The sequence below is a fragment of the Lygodium microphyllum genome, chromosome 7 (assembly GCF_053477565.2).
Source record: "Lygodium microphyllum isolate KBCC chromosome 7, Lygodium_microphyllum_v1.1.10, whole genome shotgun sequence".
Taxonomy (NCBI): Eukaryota; Viridiplantae; Streptophyta; class Polypodiopsida; order Schizaeales; family Lygodiaceae; genus Lygodium; species Lygodium microphyllum.
In genome coordinates this window covers 110,374,119-110,398,816 of record NC_141141.1, presented here as the reverse complement: position 1 = coordinate 110,398,816, position 24,698 = coordinate 110,374,119, and the positions used below count along the sequence as shown (strand labels likewise).

At 41.1% G+C, this 24,698-nt stretch overlaps 1 protein-coding gene across 3 annotated transcripts in view; it reads right to left on the bottom strand.

Moving 5' to 3' along the window:
- The window catches only part of LOC148033822 (transducin family protein / WD-40 repeat family protein), a 124,134-nt gene that overhangs the window by 54,078 nt on the left and 45,358 nt on the right, over positions 1 to 24,698 (bottom strand). For all 3 annotated transcript variants that reach the window (XM_087681830.1, XM_087681828.1, XM_087681829.1), the window contains exons 4-7: positions 23,429 to 23,638; positions 22,485 to 22,728; positions 11,631 to 11,806; positions 9,016 to 9,098 (exon numbers count right to left, since the gene is read on the bottom strand). In XM_087681830.1, the coding sequence (XP_087537956.1) occupies positions 9,016 to 9,098; positions 11,631 to 11,806; positions 22,485 to 22,728; positions 23,429 to 23,638 (713 nt within the window). The remainder of the gene's footprint in view (positions 1 to 9,015; positions 9,099 to 11,630; positions 11,807 to 22,484; positions 22,729 to 23,428; positions 23,639 to 24,698) is intronic.

Below are 24,698 nucleotides of genomic sequence, written 5' to 3'. Positions count from 1 at the left end.
CAATACCTCTGTCTTGCATATGGAGGAGCATGACTTTCAACTGCTTTGTGACACACAGTCGTCCACACATCATCAAAAATTCATCTCTTAGCACAGAGTGTTCATGTCTTTGGCCATTACAAAGCTGATCATAAACATTAGCAAAGTCCGAATCAGCAACAGATTGTTCTTTCATGGCATCCAACTCAGTGTGATAAACCATATTGACAACTGAAATTTGTACCTTATGTGATAGTTCATCAACCACAACATTCTTTTTACCATCAATATGCACAATCTAAAGTGAAACATAGAGAGAAAATTTGCCCATCTCATATGCTTCTTTGACAACATTGTCTGCCTTAGAAAGTACCTCAAAGTTTGACGCGGTATGTCTGCACTGTAAAATCAGCCCCCAACAAATAATGTTTCCACATAGACAATACATGAATTAGAGCCAAGAGCTCTTTCTCAAAGACTTGCAACTTATTTTCTACACCATGGAGAATTCGGCTCTCATAAGCCACAACTTCACCGTCCTGGATGAGAATAGCCTCCACGTAGACAATACATGAATTAAAGCCAAGAGCTCTTTCTCATAGACTTGCAAATTATTTTCTACAACGTGGAGAATTCGGCTCTCGTAAGCCACAACTCGACCATCCTGGATGAGAACAGTCCCAATGTTGTTACAACATGCATCACATTGAACTATAAATAACTTCCTTGGATCAAGCAATACAAGCATAGGATCTAAAGTCATCTTTTCCTTCAACTTTTCAAATGCTGAAATTTTAATAGTTGTCCATCTAAATGGCACATCTTTCTTTTGCAAAGCACACAATGAAGATGCAATTTCAACAAACTTGCGTACATACTTTCTCTAGTAAGAACATAAACCCAAGAAGCTACAGATCTCATGCAAGTTCCTCAAAGGTGGCCATGATCGTATTGCCTCAACCTTTGCAAGGTCCATGCGAATACCATCAGCAGATACAATATGCCCCAAAAAGTGGATTTCATGCAAGAAGAATTCACTTTTCTTGTCATTGGTAACCAACCTATCCTCACGCAATTCATTGAACACAATGTCCAAGTGTCTTCTATGCTCTGCCTCATTCTTTGAATAGACAATCATGTCATCAAAGAAAGTGCCCACAAATCCTCTATGTGGCTTGAAGATGCGATCCACCATCTCATTAAAAGTGGCAAGAGCACTTGTAAGTTCAAAAGGCATAACAAGAAACTCATACAATCCAAAAGAAGTCCTAAAAGCTATCTTAGGCACATCTTCTAGTCTAATGTGTATCTGATGATACCCACTTTTCAAATCTATACTGCTAAATATGGCTGCCCCTTGCAATTTATACATAACATCACGGATCCAAGTTATCGGAAAGCGATTCTTTATCATGATCTTGTTCAAAGCACGATAATCAATGCACATACGCTATGCACCATCCTTTTTCTGCACCATAAGCATTGGAAAACAAAAAGAAGATGAGTTGAACTGAATCAACCCTTTTTCTAACAGCTCATTCAACTAACTCATCATCTCCTATTGGGCTGCACTTACTCTGTAGGGTGACTTATTAAATGAGCTACTGTTAGAAATAAGATCTATGCCATTATTTTCTAGCCTTTCAAATGGTAGTTGCCTTGTAAGTGACTGAGAGAAGCAATCAACATACATTTTTAGAAATGATATACAATCCTTCTCTAAATTAGACATATTTCCAACATTCTCACTATCATCTTTATCCTTAGTAAAAACCAAGTACATTGAAATATGATTTTTCATTACTTTAGAAATGGCAATTGCAGATACAACAAGGACAGATTCACCATTCAACTTTACATCAAGTGTGAGTATCTTTTCCTTATATTGAATAGTGATCTTTTTTGCATGAGAATCAATCACTACATGCATACAGTGACACCATGGCATACTAAGCAATACATCACAACACTCAAATGGAGCAATGAAGAACTCTTCACAATCCATATATCTTGTCAACCAATTCGATGCAAACATTTGCTTGAATTGTACCCGTGTTGATGGCGCTCTACCTTGCATCAAAAGAGTGGACCACCGTTGTAATGCATTTCCTTTCAAGAAAGTGGCTACCTTTCGAATCTTCGAGGACTCCGTGAAGTTTCCCCCTAAATAGGCTACATCAAATTGCTAAATGAAAGTCAAAGCTTTCAACCTATCTTGTGCACCACTGAAGGACTCAAACTTCACTACTTTTCCACCCTCATCATAGTCTTTTGCTGCCCCTTTGGGTGTCAAGTTGACATACACTAGCTACTGCAAAAAGAGTACATTTGCCGAGTTTACATCAAAACCAACGCCCAATGGAGTATTTGCACGACCAACATTTATTCGTCGAGTGCAAATGCAGTACCAAACATACTACTTTGTGCCCCAAGCATCAAACCAATGCTACCATACATAGGGTTTTGCATATTTCCAGCCATATCCGAATACATTCGGCCTTGCACACCATGCATTGGTTGCTACATACCATAGGGATTTGTGCCATACATTCCCGTATGCGGTCCTTGTCCAACCGTAGCATGAAAAATCATGCTTCCACCAAAATATCCTTGTTGCCCCATCATAGCATGCATTCCCAGCTGTCCAAAATCCATTGGATTGGCACTTTTGTAATGGCCTTGCATTTGCGTCCCTTGCCCCATAGGTACCAAATGTTTTGTTTCATTACCATCTTTGGGAGCTTCAAATGAAGGGTTTAGCGTTCTCTTCGGTGCACCTTGCTGTCCCAAAGGTGCAGAAGATGTCATCGTCTTCTTGCCTTTGTTGTCCTTCTTTGGAGCATTCAAAAATCGCAAATTGTGGATCCTTTGCCAATTCAGTAAAGAGATAGGTTGTTGTCCTCATCCGAGTCTTGAACTAGTCATCAAATTCCTCTTCACTTTGCTGGTCATCAATCGCCTTACACCCTAAAAGCCGTGCATCTTGCCCAACAGCAACATTTTCAGCTTGGCATCCACGGTCTGAGCCTTGTCCAAGGTCAGGCATTGCACTTCCTTTGTTCCCAAGTGAATGTTCATACTGAGAGACATCATCACTGCTTGAGTCCATCTCATCGTATGAAGATATATTGCTGTAATTTCTCACAGCTGAGAGTAAAAATCAACACAAGCACAAAGCTTTGGCTTGCAATCACGTGCCTTGAGCCCACCAAATCAAGGAATTGAATGGTATTTTCCTTCTAATCTCTATCTCTCTCCCTTTCCCTCTCCCTCTCCATATCCCTCTTCTTCTTCCTCTCCCTATCCCTTTCCCTCACCTTCTCTTCCTCTCCTCTCCCTCTTCCTCTTCCTCTCTCTTCATCTCCCTCTCAAACTTCCAAGTTTCATGCTTACATATTGCATCCTCTCTCTCTCCATCTCCCTTTCCTAGATCCCTCTTTCTCTCCCTCTCCTCCCTTCTCCTCATTCTTCCCCACAATGCCTAGGCCTCTTCATGACCCATCTTTAAGTTACACATTTTATGCATATAGGCTGATTTTATATATATTATATTTTTTTTTTAATGAAGTTATGAAACACGTATTTTATTCTTAAAATTTTTGTATACGTTCCATACCATATATATTCACGTACTAAACATATCAAACTAAACATAGGAAACCATCCTGCATGAACTCTGCAAGAAAACCTACATGAAAACACAAATCAATCCGAGTGTTGAGAAACCATATCAACCCAATGAACTACCTATAGCGAGTAGCATCTGCCACTAGTGTACATGGGTCTTAGCCTTCCAATTAAGATCCATGAGAGTAGAAATAGCCTTATATCCCTCCATCTCAAAAGTGCTCAAAAGCTCCTGCATATACCATTGTTGGGAGATAAAAATCCTCCTCGGAGTCTAGCAAATCTCATGACCTTGAAAGAAGTGGAGATAGCCCATATCCATCATCTCGAACATCTCATGGAGTGCCTCCTTTGTCTGCTTGACCTTCTAGGCATCACACCTGTCAAAGTGAGATCATCCACATAAAGCACGAACAACACGTGCCATCTAAGATGTGGACATTAACTAGGGATCAACACAGAGAAACACCAATATCCTAACTCCCTTGGAGGGACAAGTCCATCTTCTCATTCCAAGCACGCAAAGCCTATTTGAGGTTGTAAAGGGCCTTCTTCACCCTATAAACTTTGCCATCGGATGAGGAGAAGCCAAGAGACTGCTCAACCCATTAAGAAATGCAGACTTCACATCAAGATGATAAACTGACCATCTCCTATGGCTAGCTAAGACAAGAATAGCCCGAATGGTAGCCATCAAAGCTATAGGTGCAAAGGTGTCATGGAAATCCACTCCTAGCCATTACACAAATCCTTTCACAATGAGTAGCGACTAATGCTTATCCAGAGTGACATCACTATAGTACTTGGTCTCTTAAAGATGCACTTGACTCAAATCACCTTCCTATGAATAGACCATAGCACAAGATTTCAAGTGCCATTCCGCTCCATAACCTTCTTCCAATGTTGTGACTACAAAGCCTCCTTTACGAAGGTGGGCTCCCTATCCTATATGCTTGGTTTGTCCAAGATCGACGGGGGCCATCCTGCAGCTACTAATCCTCGAAAACTCCCTCAATCTCTTCATCACGAAGTGTATCACATCCCCAACAAGGAGGAGGCTGAAACACTCCTCGCCACTCTGCCTCCAATGAAGTCTTTGGAACATCCACCAATGCCAAGTCAATAGGTAACTCCGATGGTAAAGTAATCTCCTCCTCCGTTGATGGTGGAGCCTAAAGTGGCATAGGCTCCAAAGGCACTAGCTCGGGTACCCAACTATCACCCAAATCTCCAAGTATGGGATGCTCAACACCCCCTTCTACAACTGGAAACTCCACGAACCAAACATTGCGAGCCGTATAGACATCTCGTGAAATGGGATTATAAAGCCTATATTCCTATGAAGCAAGCTATAACCCACAAACACATGTCTTTTGGAAGTTGACTCAAACTTCCCTCTCTGTTTCTTCGAGATGTGAACATAAGCATCCCACCTGAACACCCCGAAATACGAGACATCCGATTTTTGACCAAGCTATGTCTCAAAAGGTGTCATACCAACCATGGCCAATCTAGGGCATCAATTAAAAATGTGGACAGCAATGGACACTGCTTCAGCTCATAGACACTAAGATGTCTACCAATGCTCCATCATAGTCCGTGTCATCTCAATCACACTGCCATTCTTTTGCTCTAAGGTGTCTTCGTGTTGGCAAACTCCTAATGAATGCCACGATCTACACAAAACCTAGATGGCATGTTGGAGACAAACTCCCTGTCTTTGTCAAAATGCAGGGTCTTGAGTTTCCTACTAGACACGTTCTCCTCAAAGATCAAACAATCCTTTAGTGTGAGAATGCTTCAAACTTCAACTCCAAGAAATACACCCATGTCATCCTTACTAAAATCATCAACAATTAGCATAAAGTATAAACTCTGCTTAAGGGATTCCATCCTCATTCATCCAGATAAGTCTGTCAAAACAAGCTCCAAGGGCTCCTTTGCCCTTCATGAAGCCTTGCTAGGAATCGCACCTCTATGTTGCTTGCCATGAATGCAAGACATACATGGCAAGTGGCTCCCCCCAATCTCGGACAATCCATACACAAGTTGACAATGAGCTACCTTCCTAAGATACTCATAATTGAGGTGGCCAAATGGAGTATGCCATAACTCAATCCGTGTGTGAGAAGAAAGAAGTAAAAAAGTAAAAAAGTAAAGGCTAATGAAGTCTGGCAAGCATCATTCCTTGCCAGATGCTATAATTCTCCCCATCGAGCTTTTAATCTTGAGAAAGAGCCGGTAACACGGGGCCCTTACGATACATAATGGCCTGAAACTCCATGTCAAGCTCAAAAGACATTGTCACTTAAATAACCCGCACAAAAACAAAGACAACAGCCTCTGACTCCAAAAAGCAGTCTGCTAGGGTTTCCTCCACTCATCCTGAACTTGTTTCAACCACTCAAGATGATGAAAACACAAAATCTGCACTAAAAGGCTGAAAACACAACCTCTTCACTTTCATAAATAGCAAAGACCTGCAAAAAATCAGCAACTTTGTCCTTTTCCACACTTCACCACTTGTCTCAGTCTTGTAAGTTGTATCGATGCACAACCCTCATGTTTGCCCTCAAACATGAAAATGCAAACTTTTGTTGCACTGAAATCTCCTCTTCAAGTCTTCCCACGATCAATCAGCCCTTCAATGCTGCTCTGATACCATGTTAGAGTGCAGCATATGTGGAAGCATATGACTGGACTAAAAGAAAATGAACACTAAGAGAAGAGGAAGAGAGAAAGAGACAGTAGAGCGCAGAAATCTGCAGTGAATGAATGCTGAAATGAAGGAGGCAGGTATGTAAAACAGATTGTCGAGTGTATCTCCACCGAAAGATCTCTCTTCACTTTTAAAAACGAGTGAGAATGACCAAGGCAGGTCAACCTATAAATAAGCAATAAAAGCTAGGATAAAATGACCAGGTCGGCCAGTTAAAAATTAGCCTACTTCTGCATAAACCAATTGCAGCAATAAAATGATGATAAAAATGCAGTGTAAATAATCTGCATGACATATGGCATCCTACCCAGCCTGCCTGGCTTGCCCGACTACCCGGAACTGCTGGAAATCACCTATAGACTGCATGGACCTGTTCAACCTTGATCTAGGAAATGCATAAATATGCCCGACAGTATTAATTGTACAATAGTACACTGTCTGTGCCCGCCATCCAAGTGATGACTGAACCTCTAACAAAAGGAGTGGCTCCCCGAAAATCCTCATATCCACATGTTGGGCCTCTATCCATGGCCCAAGCTACATCCCCCCAAGTTGCAATCACGGTCTCTCCTATGCCATGAAAGGCCATCCTAAGGGCTCTCCTCTGCACCTCCTAAGCTCTAGGACAATCGAGCTTTATTAATCTCTCTTCTCAACACAAACATGAATTGAACCATTATGAAGAAAACTTTTGATTCTATTTGACTATTGTTCTAGTTACCAGCTTGTATACGGCAAGCATGAACGCTATAGCCTTCTAGTAAGAGAAGCTTTCCCATGTTGGTTTTTTGGGGAAAATCTTAACTTGACCCTCCTTCCAAGGCATAGGCATTATCCATATTTGCCAAGCTTCCTTTATCATAGAAAGGACATTCTCATTTAAAAGTTTCCAATAAGCATGAAGGAACTCAATATTAAGGCCATCCCATCCAAGAAATTTCATTTACCCAAATTGAACAGCACCACCCAATTCAATCATTGTAAAAGGTTCTTCAAATGCAAGAGACCAGGTCCAGTTTATCATTACATGAACATGTTACATTAACACGTCTCTTGCTATAGCAACATGCATTGTAGAGCAAGGAGCAACCAAATTATCAAGTACTAGACACAATAATGCTCCATGTAGTGCATTGTTTGTGTACATTGCCCATCTTTTTCTTTCACCTTCTATTTGGAAGTATGCAAATTTTAAAAGAATTCTTCAGAAGAAGATTCCTTGAACAAACTTGATTTTTGTCATCCTCAAGTCTTTCATTTTTCCATAATTTCTAATTATGATGTAACTTCCATGCATGAGAACCTCTTGCCAAAGCACGAGATTGAATAACACTAATCAAATGACGATGCACTTGCATGGCTTCTTGCATGTTTTCCTTTTCTTTCGCAAAAATCAATGACCATAGTCCTGCATCACTGTTTGCACATGCTAAACAAAATGAAACAAAGCAATGTCTAAATTTTTATAAACCTAATCATACAAAAGAATCACCACTACTTATTTATTGATAAAAAAACATCTATGAGATAAAGGGGCATCATCCATTTCCATGCTAAAGTAGAGACCCACGCATAAAGGAGTGTGATCAAAGGGCAACTAAGCATGATCTGCAAATACCAACACCACACACACATATGCCCTCGCTTTTAAAAAACAATCCCCAAATACAATCTCTCCCTTGACCCCATGAAACATCTCCTTACAAGTACTCTAAGCATCCAATGAGTAGTGACCTTGTCAACCAACTGCAGCAAAAGATGGACTTGTGACGCCACATTCATGATCAAAGGTGGAGAATCTATCTCCACTAAATACACCACCACATGGACTCCTTTCACATTGTGAGCATGGTCACATGATCAATTTCCTCACAAGATAGCCACCCAAAAATATCAGCATCAACATCAACACCTAAAACCCCTTTTTGGAAGTTTTGAATTAAACGTTTACTTTTTAGAGTTGAGAATTAGGAACATCACATTCTAGTTCAGATTCGTGGACACTCTGCTACTCCAACTGAAAAAACCCTCATATTTTCTGATTTTTCCCATATACATGTAAACTTTTAGATAAGATCATGAGTTATTTAAGGGCATGTTTTCCTCTCATCATTTTGCTAAACACTTCTGGGTATTTGCTATTATCCACGCACACTTCAGCTGATACACTAGTTCTCTGCTTGGATGAGGCTTTGTAAATTTTGGACCATTTGGATATCTCACAGTCATATGGTCTTTTATGACACTATTATTGATACTTTTATTCGCTTTGGGAGATCTTTGCAGCAGTCCCTTAATGACTACCATAGACTCCACATATTAATAAGGACCAGTAACCTCTCTTTTTCCAATGTTTTTGACTTTAGCTGTGTTCACATTAAACATAGCCATCTTTCTACATTGGCTGCTACAACGTGTGTATAGAGAGTGTAAAGGAAAGTGGGGGGAAGGGGGATTTGGGGTGGCATTTGACAGATGGTATCCTCGCTATTAGCAAGACAAAGCCCTAAACCCTAGCTTTCTAACAAGATGGATGGTGTATGATGTGTGATGCCATCACTAGGTCTGATGATATCATACCTTTAATGGAACAATCACAGTAACTTTACCCTTGCATAAGTTTCACATAAATACATTTATACACATATGTTTACTCTTACAACTATGTACTTGAGAAATTGCTCCATTACCTGATACATGTTGGAGGAGCACCATGACCACTCCTAAAGCGAAGTAATCGAGCTTCCCCATCATTTGAATCAAATATCCACATCTACAGCCACAAAATAATTCTAATTAGTGAAATCCAGGATTTCTAATTCAAAAAAATGGCAGGCACATTTGCCAATACATCAAAATATAATGCCAGACTTCAGCAACCATCAACCCCATCATTCAATTTACACAACAAAGCTTTTGAAGATGGATGTCCAGTTCAAAAAAGCAACAAAAAGGCAAACAAAAAGTATCTTGCTTAACAAACAGAAGTGAGCAAAGTATGCAAATTAGCTCATTCAAGTACCCAGCACATTCAGCTAACATGTCAGAGTACCTAGCAGATTACAGTAAGCATATATCCATCCTTGAACAGCATACAACCTGCAGAACCTTAAGAATGTAAGATTTAAGGCTGAATAGTAATCAGCACAGAATCTGAGATGGATAAGTCCAAATGTGAGGTGGAAAAGGCACATCAAAGGTTCAGGCTTGCAGCCTCCAACCTGCTGCTCCCTTCCTTAAGTGCATATGCTCCATCAATCTGCCAATCCTTCCCTTTTCTGCCAGCACCTGCCAGACCACCCCGACATGCCAACTTGCTCTTCTTTTTTTGTCCTGGAAAGCATGCCCACCCATCAATCATCTTCCTGCCACCTCAAATCCATCTCCTCCCTCTTGTTTTCCTGTGGCCATCCTTCCTGCCAGCTCTTTCAGAGCTTACAGCTTGCCATCCACCTTCCTCTCTCACCCCTTCTATTGCTAATAGGATTGGTTTTGGGCAGGTGTCGGCCCTATTTGTCTCCCTTGAATGCTGCAGCAACTAGTCTTCCACCAATTAGCACTCCAGGTCAGCCTCTACGTCACTCTGGCCCCTCAGTGCACTTATGTAACTGTGGCACACAAGGAGTGCCAACCCCTGCAGAATTGTCAGCACAAAACTACAGAGATAACTTCTTTCAGATCCTGCAAGCCTAGAAGGTAATGACTAAAGGTTGTCTGTGGAGGCTACAACTAACTGGGATTAGGCTGAGAGAAATAACGAGGGACCAAAAAATAAGCAATAAAAGATCAAGTATAACACAACTAACTTACAAGAGTAAGGAAATAAAAGATCCTACATCTTGAGCTCTTGTCATTATCATTAAAATGAATGTATCACACAACTCAAGTTGTTCCTTAAGAGAGGCTAATTGCAAGGCTTAAGGTGATGAAAAGTAAATCACAATGAAAGTCCAGCAAACACACAAATGAAAAAATGAATCAGACATATGAATGCATGCTCAATAATGACTCGATAAGGATGGCATTTTTGTCATGCTTCCAGTCAGCTTTCTTATTCACATGATTGGCAAAGCCAACTCTTCTGGAACACACCTTTGTAAAGCTCATGCATGAGTAGACTAATAGCAAAAGTCATTGGCCTATCTCACAACCATGTCTCATAACACACGAGATCCAAACAAGTCATCACAACAGTTCCACGCGAGAACTTTCCTATGACATCATACATCCATCCCATCATATTGTGTCACTACACACCAAGGTTAAGGGTTTTTTGTTCACGTTCAAGATTTTTTTTAGTAGATGACATGTACAACAAACTCTAGCCCACATGCAATAACAACTGATGCATTCACCTTGCTCACAAATTATCATGCCCACACACCAGACCCTACTGAATTCACTATGTTCAAAGTGCTCACAATAAGCCTTGCACCATAGAACTAGGTTGGTTAAAGGGGTGCAGATTGGGCACAAGATGTGTTATTTGTCTTGTAACGGTATGGGCTCATGGCTGTTGAAAATGCAGTCCACACTTCTAGAGAAACAATCCCCTAGTGTTGAGATCAGGCTTGAATCCTAGTTCTATGAGACAAAAGAAGTATGTTGAACACCATCAACCTTAGGTGGTCTAGATGGGCAAGGAAACCTTCTGGTATGAGCAATGATGCAAACAAAAGTGAGATGATTGATCTCAAAATAATGAAAGTATGCCTTGTGCCATCTCAGTCTGATATGGTATCAGCGCTTGCACATGTAGATCCTTGAGGCTATCAGCTCTAAATACTCCTATTTCTTCTCATTTTTGTGCTCAGAGCTGTTGTTTGCTAAATTTCTATTTTAGTTTTTTGAAAAATCCAAGATTAAGCACTTCCAAGTTTTATTTAAGTCCGTAATAAAGAAAAATTGTGTTGTTCAATGTGCCTCAATAACTGGCAATCTATCTTAAGGGTATGTGTCATATCTCCACTTCCTCTACGACCTGCCCACGTTCATCTCAATCTGCAAATCTTGACAGCCAGGTACCTGTTGCCTTCATGATCAAACATCTGGAATGCAAATAATAGACCTTAGCATTACTTTCTTTCTCCTCTTCTTTCTTTGTCCCTCTCCCTCTCATCTTTTCATTTTCGCTTGTTTTGATTTATCACTTCCTCCTGTCCAACTTTGGCTTTAATTTATGCTTCCTGAGTCATTTTCATTTAAACTTTTTCAATCTTCTCCAGGCATTGCATTGTCATCATTTAGATCACAGCCATTTATTACATTTTTACTTTCCTTCCCTCTACCCCTCTACTGTCTTTACCTTCAGGGAATTATCAGCAGCTGCACTGAGTAACACAGGTTCATTGGCCAAGAAGTGCAAAGCTGATATTGCTGCTTCATGGGCACCCTTAATGACAGCCTGTAGTTTCTGTTTCTCCAGATTCCAGATGCTTATGACTCCACAAGAACCTCCCGCAGCAAGAATAGGTTGGCCATCTATGTACAGCACAGACAAACAATGTGTTTGCTAAAGATCCCATTGTTACAGTATCTTAAATTAGAGGCTCAATCAAAAACCATCTGTGCAGCCATTTCCAAGCCAAAGTAAAGTGTCTGACATTTGCACAGATGAATTGTGGAACACTAAGTGTCATATAAACAATAGACATGACTCAATGTTTCAGACAAACTCAGTTTAAGCTATGATCATCAAAACATGCTCTTCAGATCCATCACATGTAAAAAGGTATCAACAAGAAAAAGAAAATTCTTGAATGTATCAAATTTAAAGCTTGAATATTTTCAGAAATAAGGGTGGGAATATAGAGTTTAACTAACCACTGACTTGATCTAGTTGAACTGCAAAATGTGCATTGATACAAGAGAGAAATTAAAGCAAAAAGAGGGGGAAGAGTCACAAATGTGACCTCTAGGGCATCTAATTCCTGTCCCTTTATATCATTTTAGACTGAGAAACATCAAGCAAACGGTGACAAGAGGCAATTTAAAGATTTAGAACTAGAAATAGTAAAAGCAGACAACCATCCGGGGCCATTGGGACTGTTAGTTTGACATGTATCGTGAGTTATACGCACAACGTTTAGTCATTAGTTGGCCGCCTAATAGATGTATCTAGGTGGCCCATTTAGGGTTTCTTCAGTTGTCTCATGTCTCATCCTGAGGCTTCTATGTATGCTCCACTCTTCTCATTCTTGTATCATCACATCATGTCTCATCCTTAGAGAGAGGGAGACTGGAGGCACTGCTCGCTGGTGTTTAGTGATTAGTTGATGCAGCTGGGCAGCCCATTTAATGTTTCTTCATTTGCCTCGTATCACATCATCTCTCGTCCTTGGAGAGGAGGAGACTGGAAGCAGTGCTGCTGGTCATCATTGTGCCAGTACCCTGTTGGTATTGTACTGCACATCTCATGCTTCATCTTTTGGATTCGATTGCCCGTATCTTCTAAGTCTCATGGTCATGTGTTCTTTCTTTTTGTCAGTGTTCATTGCTTTCTCTTCCCCACTTTCGATCATCTGCGCATTTTCACATGGTATCAAAAGGCTAGTTGCTGGGTTTTGTTGTTGTGCATTGTTACTGACAATTCCCAGGTCTGCAACTCTTATGTTTTCTGCTGTTAGTGCCTTCTTGACTTCCGTTTCTAGTCCCTACCGCTTTCTCTCTGGCTGGCGACCTGTTCAGCAGCTGGGCAACCTCATAGCACCTGCAGGTGACCTGTTTTCTCACTCCCAATTCTGCTGTGGCCCATGTTTTGAGCTGCTGTGACATTCTTTGGGGTTGGACTGCTTCACCAAGGCTTGTTTTCTTGTCAGCTAATGCGCTGAAGACTCGACCATCTTGCATTCATGGGCTGACACTCATCCACCAGTGGCTGGCAGAACCTGCATTTTTGCTGATCTACACCCTGCACTTTTGTAGTTTTGTTTTCAGTCTTAGAGAGGGGCTCATGTGTCAGTGGTTGTGATTCTTCACTACATTCACTTCATTGCTGCTTCACTATCTCCTCTTGCATGCTTGTGTGTACAAACTGTTGAATTGTTAAACTCTTGTTTGATTGGGCTTTCTTGACCACAAAGAGCGCCATGCATCTCTCCCTAGCACCTCATATCTTCATTCACACGCATGGCACTGCTGTGTTTTATTGATGATCAACTCAAAGGCATGACTACTTTACTTAGAGTGTGGTTGTGAAGGCTTGATTTGTGCAAAAGCAGTTGTATATATAATCTCTGGTTCAACTCGATGTGCTCAACAACCATTCCCACTTCCATCTAGTTGGTATTGGGATCTTCCTCTCTTGGATCTTGATTCTTGAATGGACTTGTGATTTGTCATTCTTGAATCTCACCTCCCATCCCCTCTTTCCCACGCCCTATCGAAGCATATGCCATTCTCAATCTCATCTCCCATCCCCTCTACCTGCACCCTATAAAAGCATTTGCCATTCTCATCTCCCATTCCCTCTCTCTCACTCTTGCTCTTTCAACTTTACCCCAACCTTCGGGCCTCTCAAGTCTCCCTCCCTTTCAACTTTCAAGACAAAAGTTTCAAGAGTCGAGACTCTCTCTCTCTCTCGGGCCTCTTTATTCGTCATCGGCACCATGACTCGTGAGAAGCATGAGGCCTTCAATTTGCATGTGATCCATGTGGAGAGGGATACAAAGAAGTCCAACTCCCACCATTGGACATGCAAGTATTGCGAGAAGCGCTATACGAGTGGTGCAACTCAACTTCTCCAACATCTTTCCAAGATGGGGGGCAAGTTGCTCCATGCAAGGAAATCCCTCAAAACATTGCAGAGGAGATTCTCGCCAATATGAGAGGGGGATCCACAAGAGGAGGAGGAAGTGGTTTATCCGCACCAACTCCTATGCCTACTAACGAGGAAACATCCAATGTGGGCGTATCTTCAACCAATGCAGGAGAGGCCTCTACCATTGGTGGTGGGGGCTCCACATCCGCATCAGGCTCCAGTAAAAGACAAAGAGTGGAGGCTCATGCAGTGCCGAAGAGACAATCGTCTCTCTCTCAAGCTCCCGATCATGTGCGTGGATCGGTTGCCTTTCTTAGAGAAAGGCAACGACTTGCAGACATTGAAATTGCATGCACGGTGATTGAGTGCAATCTTGCATTCAATGTCCTAAAGCAAAAGCAATGAAAGAAGATGGTAAAAGCCATTGCCAATGTGGGTCCATATGAAGGATGAACCAGTGTCACATACAACGACATGAGGACAAGAAAGATTGATAAAGAGAAGGAGAGGATTGATAGAGCCCTTGATCCTATTCGGGCCGCATGGATAAAATATGGTTGCTCCATTCTCACCGACGGATGGAGTGATCGTAATAAACGGGGCATCATCAACGTACTCGTCTCATGCCCACTCGGTACTTACTTTTTGTAGGCCGTAGATACCAACAAGAGGGGGAGAAAAACGACGGGTGCATTCATCTACTGCCACATTCGACAAGCTATTATTGAGGTATACATTGCAATTTGTGTTTTAAATTTGTTTCACTTTCTTTCATTATGATAATATCATGATTCATAATTGAAATTTTATTTATACATAACTTGTAAATTGTAAATTGTGGTTGTAGGTGGGCCCCTCAAATGTGGTGCAAGTTGTTACCGACAATGCATTAAATTGTCGGCGCATGGGCCGTTTGCTTGAGGCCAAGTTCCCTACGATTGTGTGAACTCCATGTGCAAGTCATTGTTTGGACTTGCTCATGGAGGATATTGGGAAGCTCAAGTGGGTGAAGAGGATGGTCCGCAAAGCTACATCAATTGTCACATTCTTCACGGTAAAGGTAAAGGTGCTTGCGATGTATCGTGAGCATAGCACACTAGAGTTGAAGAAGCCTTCTTCAACTCGCTTTGCTTACATGTGGTTATTGCTGGAGCGCCTTTATGAGGTGCGGTCTACCTTGCGTTCAAACAGTGGTGTCCACTCTATGGAATGAGTAGGATGAGCATGAGACAGAGGAAGCCAAAGCCATGCAGCGCTTGTGCCTTAATGAGTAGTTTTGGCAAAAAGTCTCTGCTGTTGTCATTGTCGTGACTCCCTTTTATAGGGTGTTACGTATGAGTAATTGCGAGGGGTCCACCATGGGCCTTCTCGTTCACTTCTTTAGAGCAGCATTGGCGGAGGCACGTGCTTGTACAGTGATCATAGAGACGTAGCGTGCACATGTTTTAGAGATAGCAAAGAGGAGATGGACGTGGATGCATAAGCCCATCCATGGTTTTGCCGCATTGGTACATCCGGCCTTCAAGTCACCGGCGGCCATGGATGATAGAGAGTTCCATTCAGACCAACTTGCTTATTTGACTTGTGTTGTACATGTTGATAACCACAATGCAATGCTAGAGAAGCTAGGATGCTATGCAGATCAGAGAGGGCATGTGGCTTTTGCTTCTCCCACTTGTTGGAGGAGAGAGTCGCTTGTGAAGCCTTTATTTTGGTGGCAAAACTTTGGATACGCACTGGAGACCCTTCAACCCTTAGCCATGAGGGTCCTTGCCTAGGATTGCTCTTCGGGTGCATGTGAGAGAAACTGGAGTGCCTATTCTCTCATTCACATAAAGATTCGCAATTGGCTTAGCACACGACAGTTAGAGCGGCTAGTCTATTGCCGCACTAACTTACGCATGATGAGGGCTATGATGAGCATGGGTAGTCCAAATCAAATAAAGTTTAAACATTTAATCATAACATTTAAAATTTGTTGTTTTAACTTTTAAACTTTGAAGTTTGAAGTTTAAACTTTATACTTTACAATTTAGACTTTAGCATTTACAATGATCAATCTTACGTGCATCACTGCATTGTGTAGGTGAATGTTAATACATTCAAGTTGACGGGCGACACTCTTCTGAGTATAAATAAGGAGTTGGACAAGGAGGAGGAGATGATTTTTGCAAAGAGAGCTTTTAGCAACAAATACTCATGACACTCGCAGTCAGTGTGCTCGTGGGCGAGGAGTTCGAGTAGGTGGTAGCAAGGGCATGGTCATTCGACGCCCTCCATCATCGAGAAGGGGTGGTTCGAGTGGCTTGCAGACATATGTAAGGTGGGGCTCTAGTAGCTCACATCCTGTGCCTCATGATGACATCCCCCCCATCCTGGTCATCTTCAGACTCTCTTGACGAGTACTCAGATGGTTCTGATGATTATGATGATGATGATAGTGATGCATTATCATAGATTCATCATTCATATGACATAGGGCTCTCTCTTTTTTTTTAATCAGATATACTAGACTATAGTTGTATCGCATGTTTTGTGTAGTCCATGCAACCGCCGACCGCGATGGTCACTCTCATGTATTCATCTTATTCTATGATGAAATGGCTATTTCCACTTTAAACATGTATTCTATGATCTATCATTTAATGATTTATGGTTTTTGTTATTTAAAAATTCATCTTAATTTTTTTTCGTACTAATATCGTACCGTACCTTATAAAATCATAAGGTACCAATTGGTACCGTATTTTATTGTACCGTACCTTTCGTACCTGACAACTATGCGCAAGAGATATCAACCTTGTCTACTACTGTCCTACCACCAATAATGTGGCAAACATCTTCACCAAAGTTGTATTTGACCTTCTTTGGTGGATGATCCTTGTATATTGATCATCTTCACTCCAAGGAGATTCGTTGGGTTTGACACATGCCTATGCTCACAAAGAAGTGTCACTACCCCTCGATACGACACTAGGACACTTTTCACTCTCCTTACGAGAGGCTTTTTCCCCCAACTTTACTCACTTATATTTTATCTGCCTATGTTACACAGTTTGGGCACTTATCGTATTTTACACCTTTCAAGTGTGAAAACACATTAGCAACCCTAAGGTTTAAGGATTCTACTTTGTACTTGCACTATACACTCTTTTGACTGTTACATTGGGAGTCGTGTCTACACTCTAACACTTTATTCACTGTCAACTATACTCTCAACTGACCTTCGATCTCTGTGCATTCTCTCACCTCTCACAGTCGGGAAGAGGATAACTTCGAGGAGGTAGTCCTTGATTGGGACCAGGGTAGACGATTCATACGATACATTCAATACGCGAATATGTATAGTATGGAAAGTGCACAAAAATTTTAAAAATAAAATACGTTATTTCATACGTTCATTAAAAAATACATATAAAATTATGTATAAAATCATCTTACATAATTATAAAATATACAACATAAACATAGATCATGAAAAGTACAAAGTGCCAAGAATTTGAAAGTGAGAGAGAGGGAAAGAGGGAGTCGCGATGAACCTTGAAAGTGAGAGAGGGAGAGGGAGAGGGAGAGGGAGTATAGTTTAAAGTGGGAATAGGAAGAGGACGAGGGAGAGTAGGTCATATAACATGATCGATTGGTTGGATGCACTAAAATTGTACAAGACCATACAAAACAAATGTACAAAAAGTTCCATACGCACATGGAATGCAACCTGTCTAATGATGACATCGTATATTTGGCTCTTCTCCAATGCATCTCAAAGGAATTTCTATTGGTGGTTATCTCCTATGGGACTTCTTCCAAGGTGTGGGCAATGCTTCGCTTAATGTACAAGGTTCTATCACTCACACAAGCTGTCACCTTCTATGGACATCTTCAAACCCTCATGTGGAAGCTAATAGAGTCCTTCTACTATGAGTAAGGACTACTCAAGACCAGCTTTGTAGAATGCAAGTTGCTCTTAATGAAGCATGTATTGTGGGTCGATGCTTTGCATCTCCCATGTAAGATTCACAGTGTGGCTAATCCCTTGAGGGCCCAAAACTCAACGACTCTAGATTGTTTGCTCACATGCAATCTATGTTGCTAGAGCATAAGTCTACATTGAGGCTACAAGAGAGACTACTATCACAAGTTGGCATTCCACATGTTTGAGCTTTTGCAGTTGAAAATAGTTGTGATAAGAAGAAGAAGGTGAAATGCTTCTTCTATGGCAAGAAAGGGCATCTCTGGAAGGATTGCAAGAAGCCGAAGGCTTTTCGAAGGAAGCAGGGAAAAAAAGGCACGCACAACACAAGCTCTTCATCCTCCTGAACTCCCACTCCAATTCAAATCGTGTGGCTAAGGCTACACTCACCCTTTCTAGCCCTAGTGATGCTGTTATGCCGCACAAAGTCAAAGGAGGACCATAAGAGGTTGGTCATGGAGCTTGCCAACCTCACTGATTTCTTGATCCAATGGACCCTAAGTGAGGCTTGCCACATGTGTTAATTTTAGTCTCATAGCTCAAGTCCTAGAATTCGGAGACTTGCCACATTTGTCGATTTTAATCTTGTAGCTCAATCATAGAATCCGGTCAGCAAGCAATTGCAGAGAGCCATCACAAGAAAAAGGCAATGAAGTGCTTCTTCTATGGCAAGAAGGGGCATCTCCGGAAGGATTTCGAGAAGCTGGTGGCTTTTCGCAGTAAGAAGGGGAAAGAAAGGCAAGGGCGACTCAAGCTCTTCGATATTCTCGAACTCCAACTCCAATTCCAACTATGTGGCTAAGGCTACAATGATCCTTTCTAGCCCTGCATTGGACCCTAAGGGCAGCTTGCCACATGCACTAACCCTTTCTAGTCCTCGTGACGATGTCATCCCTCACAAGTTCCGAAGTTAGAGAAGAACCGTAAGAGGCTGGCTATGGAGCTTGCCGATCTCACCGATTTCTTGATGCATTGGACCCTAAGGGAGGCTTGCCACATGCATCAATTTTAGTCTCACAAGCTCAAATCCTAGAATTGGAAGGTTAGGACAGTGAGCATTATTTGCTTCTAATCTATTCTCAGATGTGTGTGTTGGGGGATGGCAGTGGGGGGGACACATTCTCAAAAAATTCCGCCTAAGGGATGCCAACATGGCACAAGGGATGTGCCCTATCCCATCCTCGACAATGTGGCTAAAGGAGGGGAATCCATGGTCACAATGTGCTTCTATAGTGAAAGGCATCGAGATTCGACTATTACCATTTTCTATGATCAGGGATCGAGTATGATCAACATCGATATTACTGCTTTTTCAATGCATATCTAGCATTTGGCAAATGCTAGAGTACCCATGGTGCATCCTTTGTCATTGTTTGTATGTATTATGATGTTACAAGTTTTTGAAAGACCTGCTGCTATGGTATGGAACATGGTGGGGTTTCCTAAAGGTTTGTATGCCTATATAATTATATACTTCAATGCACTAATCAAGTTTCAGCCCATGATCCGAAAGAGGGTGTTAGTTTAGTACATATTGTGGGTTTTAGGCACAATGTTTAGTCATTAGTTGGCCATTGATAGAGATAGCTAGGCAGCCCATTTAGTATTTTCAGTTGCCTCATGTCTCCTCTTGAGGCTTCTATATCTGCTCCATTCCTCTCATTCTTGTATCATTGCATCATCTTGCATCCTTGGAGAGAGGGAGATTGAAGGCACAAATACTGGTCAATATTGTGCCAGGACCTTGCTGGTATTGTACAGCACAACTCGTGCTTCATTGTATGATTCGATTGCACATATCTTCTAAGTTCTCATGCTCATGTCTTATTTCTTTCTGTTAATGTTCATGCTTTCTTTTTTGGACTTATGATGATCTATGCATTCTCACAAGGACATAGGCATGCTGTCGCAAATGGATCTGCCAAAGTGGATGCCAAAATGGGATGGAGAATGTGCCTTATCCCATCCCCAACAGCCGTCCCCCCATCCCCTTGTGAAAGGGATGGTTTTGGCAAGGGACGTTTTCCTTTTCTTCTTGGAGCTTTCAGCCTTCTTCAAGGCACTTTAATATGTTAGTTAACTATCTTGTTTCTTCCCCTTCTGTCACACGTGTGCACATACAAAATCAAAATGCTCACATGAAGTTGTACCAAATCAGCCCACATCACACACAGTTTTTCTTTAATGGAAAGCACACATATGCGTGCATGCAGATGCACATGTTTTGTAATAGTTTACATTCACCCACACCTCCACCCCTCAGATCAAATGCATATGTATCGTGATTATGAATTTAAAACGTTATTTATACATCTTTTCCCATCTCCATCTCACCCCCTATGTTGGCCCTTGCTTTTGGCCATCCCCTGCCCCTGACCTCATCCCCTCTCCACCTCCGTTCCCAATCCCATGTTACTATGCTCTAGAGGCATGTTCTTGGCATATGGAAAGAGCAGTCCCCCCACCTAGAAGCAATATCATGTACCATTTAGTTTGGTGGATAGAATTTGCATTAGTATGCACTAATGTGCATTAATATTGGATCATTGAGCCCACTATGTTCTCTTTCTATGATACATACACATCAGATCAAAATGTAAGTCACTTTCTAGCTAAGACTGGCAAGGAGATATTCCTTGGATGACAGAAATTCCTTGAAATGTGTGTTTGTATAGCACAATATCGAACAATAAAGGGCTAGCTCAAGCCAAAAAACTTGGACATTTGCAATTGCCACCCCCATTGGGAGGGTACAAGCAGCAATACACAGACAATATTAGATCTCCACGAAGTTGAAGTTAGCCTTGCCTTGGTGATTACATGACTCCAGATTTGAGGCCATTCACCACTTGGTGACCTAGGCGATTCTCTTTGCACAAGCTAATCTGAATGGACTTTTGAAGCTTCAAATTATTGATGTGGTGTGGCAAGGCACTTTGTAAATAGGCCACATCCAAAGGGTATGTACCAGTTGCACGAGCCAAAGATACAGATGACAAGTGTTTCAAATATTCATCTCATAATATTGTATTTTTGAGTATCTATAAATTATTCTATGTCAATATGTGCACTACGGATTTGATGCATGCAGGTTTTTTATTTTTAAAGTCAAACACAAGGGCATGACCACTTGAATTCAGGACAAAAAATGACAAGTCTATAAATACTAAGATTGAATGCAACAGTATAGCCTCTCATCTGCCCACATTCAATGTTCTTAGGACACTCTGGATCCGAAGTAGGAATACACATGTAAGACACAATTCTAACTTGCTCTCAACTAAGAAATTTCAAATGAGCAGAAGATGCCTTCTAATTGTAGCTTGAAATGAACTGCCAGCTAGAAGCAAAAGTTCCATATTGCCTTCACCTCTGGTTAAATGGAAAAGCTAAACACACGTGATTGCAGTAAAACACAAACTTAATACACCGTTATTGAAGTAAAACAATGGAGGTTGTGCTCCTTTTTCTGAAGGAAAATCTTGTAAACTATTTCAGCAAACTCTTACGCACTATTGCCCTAAAATAAGCTCCTTTTGCAATACGAAAGTGTAAGAACCTCTTTCTACAAACTCAACTTTTGATGTTCTCTATGTGATATGATAGCCGCATACGCTGAGCACTACACTTCCCTTATTTACTACTCAAAAGTTCCATTATACCAAGTTTCCTCCATATTCTGCTATCATGCTGAGCCTACCTATGATTTGAGTGAGAACTGCCCATGATTGCAACTTGTAAAACTTCAACTCTTTTTTAAAGTTCTTTGAAAAGAAACCCCTACCCCCCAAACAGGAAAAGAAGAAAAATATTCCCCACAACTATGCATGCCTGCTTGTTGATTGTAGCATCTGTGATCATAAGCGCAAAATCCAGCACTACCAATAATAGGTAACCTCATCACATACACTTGATGCCTGCAATGTTTAATTTGTCGAAAAAGATGAATCCTGATCACGTTCAGAGCAAAAGATCACCAACTCTCATAGCGTGAAATTGAGTGGAAATCTCCCAACTAAGAGATCCCCCTTTACAACAAGTTATCTTATGATCAAAGTCTGCAAGCAAAGTCCATTACTGCCTTTGCATCTGCTTAAATGGAAAGTCCTATATTTTCTATAGCAAAATGTGGTTACCTCTCTCTGCAAACACCACCTTGTCTGACATTCTCTAGGTGACATGATAGCAATGCATGCCCTAGCACTAACCCTTTCACAGGTCTTTCCTCCCCAATACATTTGTTACAGCAAGCTTGTGATTTTGGTGAACTCTCATGCTTACAACATGGAAAGGGGGCTTATGAGACTACAAAGGACCTAACTGAGCACTCAATCTAAGAAAGTGGCTCAACCACAACACATATGAGCAGGTTTTTTAACCTTCTGCACTATGACAGTTGATTACCAAAGACAAAGTCAAAAATTCAGTACCTGTTCTGAAGGACAATGCCGTGACAGCTCCCCTGGTTGTATGACTGAAAGTCACAACAGACTCATCGAAGCGAAGGTTATGTATGTGGATCTTTCCATCGGCACAACCAATACCTACAACGTCTAAGGCAGGAGATGACACACAACAGCGGACTGGAGAGCTCCAGCCTGCAAATTTATAGAGCAACTTTCCTGTATTGATATTCCAGAGGTACAGGGATCCATCTTCACTCCCAACAAGTACCTGTCAGCAAAAATCAAAAGGGATATGTTATCTGGTGAAATGAGAATTTGAAGAGTGTACAAACATTCAAAAGCTTGGCAGAACCATAACAGCTTGATGAAGCAACTTTAGCACACAAGTTGAGATCAGCCAATGAATATTTATGTAATCAAGAAATTGGGCAGCACACATACACACAAAAGCATTCATAGTTCTGTGCTTGCAATGTAGCCTTTAGTCTGCAGAAAACATGTCTTTACAATATCATAAGGTACAGAATTTTCTTTTAGCATAGGAGACTCGTAAGATTTGTCTGACCACATTAATATTCTCCACTAGCATGCATATGGCTCTTAGGTTCCAAGCAGCATCAAGATCTCTTAAATTAAGAGTGATTTTTGCATAAATCCATCAGGAGCTTTAACAAAAAGAACAAAGAAAAACACAGACTGGCACCAAGTTTACATGAATAGTCAAGGATATACAGTGAGACATGAAAGATTAAGAGTGCTGGAGCAGCAGGTCAACACTTACATGGAAGAACAAATTCTAGACAAGAACTAAGGTCATCATGATCCACAGTAGCAGGAACCAGTGCATAACCCAAATCAGTAAGTAGTTATTGCAAACAAACTAGCCTCACATGTTGCACACTTAACCAATATAACTATCAGGGTCAAAACAATTGAATCATTTTTCCAGGAAAAAGAAACACAATCACCTTGTTCAAATAAGTTTCTGGATGCATTATGCATGTTGGTGAAACTCTCTCTCCCAGATGGAGCTTCTGTATAGGAACTGCCCCAGTTTCCGCATCAAGCTCACTAGCTCCCCATAAAAAGAGCCACCCACTTGCATCGAGGCTGAGTACATGGTTAGCTATTGAAAGCAGACTTATGATTTTGCTTTCATGTGCAGACCATACTGTCAGCTGCAATTACCAAGACCACTACTCTTGTTATGACATGTTGTTTTGATAACATCAACAGCACAAAGTCTTCCATCAAACTCACTAAAGCATCCAATTTAGTCAAAACATACCAAAATAACTTCAAAAGCACAGCAGACATTCATTTGTTCATCACACAAACATATGTCAAGAAGCCTAACTTCAAATGTGTATCTTTCTTGTAGGAAGTAAAGATACGGAGCAGTGAAACACTAAGGCTATTATGGTATGTGCTATCAACTGTAGAGTGGAAATAACTTGACCTTCTCAAATTCTAAAGCACAAGTTTACTTAGTCTCATAAAAATGTCAAATTGAATAACAATGCCGATGATGTTAAATCCACAGGAAGAAATTCAATAACCACAGAGCAAGCCAAGGCACAAAAATGGTGAAGAAAACAAGCTTCCGCTATCAATGCATCAATGAGGTAACAAGGTCATTACATCGGCAATACCATAGATCAACCACTAACAAATCTGGATGTGTTCAAAAGAGCTACTCCAAACATGATGAGCTAACCATTTGCTTGAGGATACAATAGCCAACCTTTATAGTTACTTAGTGTTTGCCCTATACTCCTGCCAAGAGCAAGGCAGCCTAATCTCCACTCCATTTTGCGCATTTAGTGTACTAAACATCCCTTGAAGTCGCCAATGCAAAGAGAGCTGGCTTTTTATCTTAAGCTACATATCATAGCCTTTACCAGCTTTGCAAGTACATATCCCAATCCCTAGATACTTATATGTGCCTTAGCATAACATATGCAGCTGCATGCAAGGGAGAGTCATCCTTGTTCCATCTAGCCCACATATGCTTCCTTAACAAGCTCACACATATTTGAAGCTGGCTCTAGGATTTTCAACTTCTCAATCTTTCTATCAATTCCTCCTCCTATGCATGGATCCATATCATCTGCAAGCCTCATAATTCTAATAAAAGAATCACCTATTTGATTATCAACTGCACAACTTTCTAAAACTCTTCACTACATGTGATAGTTGCTGCAGAGGTAGCCCTTCAAATATTGCTCTAATTGCATC